General features: G+C 43.7%; 1 protein-coding gene across 1 annotated transcript; it reads right to left on the reverse strand.

The window, feature by feature from the left end:
* Positions 1-1,388: 1,388 nt before the first annotated feature.
* LOC139533394 (interferon gamma 1-like) lies at positions 1,389-4,612 on the reverse strand. The gene is made up of 4 exons (XM_071331437.1): positions 4,358-4,612; positions 3,239-3,298; positions 2,753-2,956; positions 1,389-1,976 (listed from the first exon to the last, which is right to left on the reverse strand). Exons 1-4 carry the CDS (start codon positions 4,484-4,486, stop codon positions 1,827-1,829), a joined length of 543 nt encoding a protein of 180 aa, XP_071187538.1. The 5' UTR covers positions 4,487-4,612; the 3' UTR covers positions 1,389-1,826.
* Between the last annotated feature and the right edge of the window lie 422 nt (positions 4,613-5,034).

Raw genomic sequence — 5,034 nt, forward strand, 5'->3', positions numbered from 1 at the left:
TCAACTCTCTCTCTGCCTCAACTATATAAATACTTGTCTGACTTAACCTCAGCATCAGTCAGCCAGACACAGAAGACCAAGACTTGGGTAGTGTCAGATACAAGGGAAGAAGACCCAGTTAGACTAAACAAGGTTATTATGTTACATACAGTTGAAGTCGGAAGTTTACATACACCTTAGTCAAATACATTTAAACAAATTTTTTCACAATTCCTGACATTTAATCCTAGTAAAAATTCCCTGTCTTAGGTCAGTTAGGATCACCACTTCCTTTTAAGAATGTGAAATGTCAGAATAATAGTAGAGAGTGATTTATTTCAGCTTTAATTTCTTTCATCACATTCCCAGTGGGTCAGAAGTTTAAATACACTCAATTAGTATTTGGTAGCATTGCCTTTAAATTGTTTAACTTGGGTCAAACATTTCGGGTAGCCTTCCACAAGCTTCCCACAATAAGTTGGGTGAATTTTGGCCTATTCCTCCTGACAGAGCTGGTGTAACTGAGTCAGGTTTGTAGGCCTCCTTGCTCGCACATGCTTTTCAGTTCTGCCCACAAATGTTCTATAGGATTGAGGTCAGGGCTTTGTGATGGCCACTCCAATACCTTGACTTTGTTCTCCTTAAGCCATTTTGCCAGAAGTGTGGAAGTGTGCTTGGGGTCATTGTCCATTTTGAAGACACATTTGCGACTAAGCTTTAACTTCCTGACTGATGTCTTGAGATGTTGCTTCAATATATCCACAACATTTTCCTCCCTCATGATGCCATCTATTTTGATGTTAAAGGTGTAAACCCAAATGTAAGTGTTGATGTTAAAGGTGTAAACCCAAGTCTAAGTGTTGATGTTAAAGGTGTAAACACAAGTGTAAGTGTTGATGTTAAAGGTTAAACCCAAGTGTAAGTGTTGATGTTAAAAGTGTTTAGGTTGGTGTGTTTGTTCCTGTTTCTGAGGACGGTGTGTGGGCATCCCAAATGGCAGCCTAGCCCCTATATAGTGCACTACCTTTGACCAGGACCCTATGGGTCGCCCATTTGGGACACGGCCATTGTGTGGGCCACAGCCGTTGTGTGGGCCCCATGCAGGGGAGGGTTTTGGTTTCAAAACAAGAGCAATTATAAAGGTCAAACCGCCAATGTGTGAAATTTCCATACAGCACCACACATAGACTAGTGTGTGTGTGTGTGTGTGTGTGTGTGTGTGTGTGTGTGTGTGGTGTGTGTGTGTGTGTGTGTGTGTGTGTGTGTGTGTGTGTGTGTGTGTGTGTGTGTGTGTGTGTGTGTGTGTGTGTGTGTGTGTGTGTGTGTGTGTGTGTGTGTGTGTGTGTGTGTGTGTGTGTGTGTGTGTGTGTGTAGATAGATAATATCAGTCATCAGAGTTGTTTCCTCAGTGTTCATTTATTCAGTCATAGAATTTACAGATCTTGCATAATCTTGCATAATAACTATTTATAAAAAAACAAACATTTTCTAGATAATGAATAATAAATATAAATTAACTAAATCTATTGATTCCAGAGAAATAAATACTCTTAACAATGATAATATACCATTGAGTATTGTGTGTCATTTCATAGATTAAATAAATACATTTTATAAATAGATGTCCAGTTGAGGCCTTTTGTATCAAGGAAATATGTAACTTCAAAATGTATCTCCACTGTGTCTCCGGGGGGGAAGTTTCCCCGAGGTACAGATCTAGGATCAGCTGCCCCTCCCCCATTCCTAGCCTTCACCATTAGAGGGGGAAATGATAAACTGACCCAGGATCAGTATCTAGGGGTAACTTCCCCCTACACCTAGCCTTCACACTAGACACGGTTGGTCATCTACATGATGCTTGATTTGAGCCTCTGGGCTTGCCGTCTCTTCCTGCGATTGTCCTTCTTCAGATGGAACTTAATGGCCAGTTTGGAGGCTTTCTCGTAGATGGTAACCAACTCGGACAGAGCCTTCCCCTGGACTGTGGGGTCACTGGTCTGAGATAGAAGATACAAGCTTTAACTATCAGGTTATCAGTTCACCAGGTGTCACGATGATGGTGTCTATACAGTAGACTATACTACAGTCATGATGATGGTGTCTATACAGTAGACTATACTACAGTCATGATGATGGTGTCTATACAGTAGACTATACTACAGTCATGATGATGGTGTCTATACAGTAGACTATACTACAGTCATGATGATGGTGCCTATACAGTAGACTATACTACAGTCATGATGATGGTGTCTATACAGTAGACTATACTACAGTCATGATGATGGTGTCTATACAGTAGACTCTACTCCAGTCATGATGATGGTGTCTATACAGTAGACTATACTACAGTCATGATGATGGTGTCTATACAGTAGACTATACTACAGTCATGATGATGGTGCCTATACAGTAGACTATACTACAGTCATGATGATGGTGTCTATACAGTAGACTATACTACAGTCATGATGATGGTGTCTATACAGTAGACTATACTACAGTCATGATGATGGTGTCTATACAGTAGACTATACTACAGTCATGATGATGGTAGCACAGTGCTAGAGGATAATTAATCCAGAAAGCTGCTGATTTAAATGTTGCATAGTCTATGGGATGTTTCATTCTAATGGACATATCCTTAATTTCATTTGTAACAAGATAAGTACATGTCATTGCTATGTGGCTTCATCTGCTAAAATATGAAGCGATGACCATGTGAAAGTAGACGAGACCAGATCTGTGTTCTGCTTCATGGAGGGAAGCTCACCTTGACGGCCCACAGGTTCTGCAGGTGTGTCCTCAGCTCAGGTATCCTCCCCAGGAAATAGTGTTTCTGGAGATGCTGAATTTTCCCCTTGACATAATTCAGACTGTCCCTCACTTCCTGGTCCCCCGTCTGGTTCAGCATCTGACTGAAGATACTCAGATACACGTCCAGAACCACACTCATCAACACCCTCCGCTCACTGTCCTGAGGGAGGGAAGGAGGGAGGGATGGAGGGAGGGAGGGAGGGAGGAAGGAAGGAAGGAAGGAAGGAAGGAAGGAAGGAAGGAAGGAAGGAAGGAAGGAAGGAAGGAAGGAAGGAAGGAAGGAAGGAAGGAAGGAAGGAAGGAAGGAAGGAAGGAAGGAAAGAGAATACTTTTAATATTTTTAAACGTAGTTTTGTGTCCAGCCTAGCCCAAGGGTAAGCTGTAGTTCCACATTGGTGATGTTAGCCTGAAGGGGATAACAATGTGTAACTATATATCTTACCTCAAACGTGTCCTTGGGGAAAACAGGGTTCCCGTTGAACAGCTGGGCCTTGGAGATCTTCTGAAAGAGCAAGACATGATGACAATCAGTGGTGTTGCTTTTCTCCTTCAACTTGGTGCAGTTTATTGTGTATAGTGGGCTCTTCTACCCCTAATCACAAGTATAGTGTCTGTCAGACCTGGGCTAAATACGTCAAATAACTTAAAATACATCATTTAGTTTGTCCGGTACAATGGCAACAATGGAGTAGTCCCAAAAGTGCAAACTCCAAGCTACATCTAAGCTAAAGCTCACCTCAGATGGAAGTGTTTGAGCCAGGTCTGGTGGCTATGGGCCTACCTGGAAATGCACTGTTATGATGATGTCATCATTTTCTGTTTCATTTCAGTCTCACTGACAAGTCTTTCCTGCTTGGGCAGGAAGTGTGTAACTCCTCTTGGTTTTAGTCAAACATTTTATCTCTAACTCATCAACATCCAATGTTCTCCCTGTTCTGTCCTACTGTTGGCCTCCCATTAGGAAGGAGATCTCCCTGTTCTGTCCTACTGTTGGCCTCCCATTAGGAAGGAGATCTCCCTGTTCTGTTCTACTGTTGGCCTCCCATTAGGAAGGAGATCTCCCTGTTCTGTCCTACTGTTGGCCTCCCATTAGGAAGGAGATCTCCCTGTTCTGTCCTACTGTTGGCCTCCCATTAGGAAGGAGATCTCCCTGTTCTGTCCTACTGTTGGCCTCCCATTAGGAAGGAGATCTCCCTGTTCTGTCCTACTGTTGGCCTCCCATTAGGAAGGAGATCTCCCTGTTCTGTCCTACTGTTGGCCTCCCATTAGGAAGGAGATCTCCCTGTTCTGTCCTACTGTTGGCCTCCCATTAGGAAGGAGATCTCCCTGTTCTGTCCTACTGTTGGCCTCCCATTAGGAAGCAGGAGTCTAAAGTTTGCTGATGCAAACACAGCCAGTAGAGGCCAATTAGCTGTCGTGTCTGTCTGTCTCTGTCTGTCTGTCTGTCTGTCTGTCTGTCTGTCTGTCTGTCTGTCTGTCTGTCTGTCTGTCTGTCTGTCTGTCTGTCTGTCTGTCTGTCGAAACCCCTGTTTCCCCAGTTAATAATGTGTATGATACTTACATAGTGGACTTTCAGGTTGTCTATGTTGCTCTTCATGGTATTTGATGTGTACTGAGCAGCATTACTCCATCCTAAAGTCATCCCGCCCATCAAGCAGAAACACATCACAGCCCTTGATAACACATCCATGGTCCTCAACCTCACGCTGAAGATCCCTCAAAGCTCAATAGTCCTCAATCGGTGTACGGAAACTTCAGTCAAAGGCCTTGACTTGAGTTGACTTAACGAGACCGCCTTGTATCTGACACTACCCAAGTCTTGTTCTTCTGTGTCTGTCTGACTGATGCTGAGGTTAAGTCAGACAAGTATTTATATAGTTGAGGCAGAGGCAGAAACGATAGAGGTGTGAGGTTGTGGGTTCTCTGACTGAGCGAAGTTTCCTTTAAATCACACACCAACACACGGTCGCTCAGTAACACCTTTTTTTGCAGCAGAGCATGGGGTCTTGGGTTGGAATCCCTAGGAAACAGGTAGTTTTGACACATTCTGGGGAAGTTCTTTGGTGATGTGGGTATGATGAGGGGGAAGAGGAGGAGAATCAGGAGAAGGTATGTGGGGAGGGGGACGTCTGGGTTGAAGTCATCTTAGAATGAACAGGTGAAGAGCTTGTCTGCGTCCCAAACGGCACACTATTCCCCTACATAGTACGCTACTTTTGACCAGAGGCATGACGGGCG

The sequence above is a fragment of the Salvelinus alpinus genome, chromosome 11 (assembly GCF_045679555.1).
Source record: "Salvelinus alpinus chromosome 11, SLU_Salpinus.1, whole genome shotgun sequence".
NCBI classification, from domain to species: domain Eukaryota; kingdom Metazoa; phylum Chordata; class Actinopteri; order Salmoniformes; family Salmonidae; genus Salvelinus; species Salvelinus alpinus.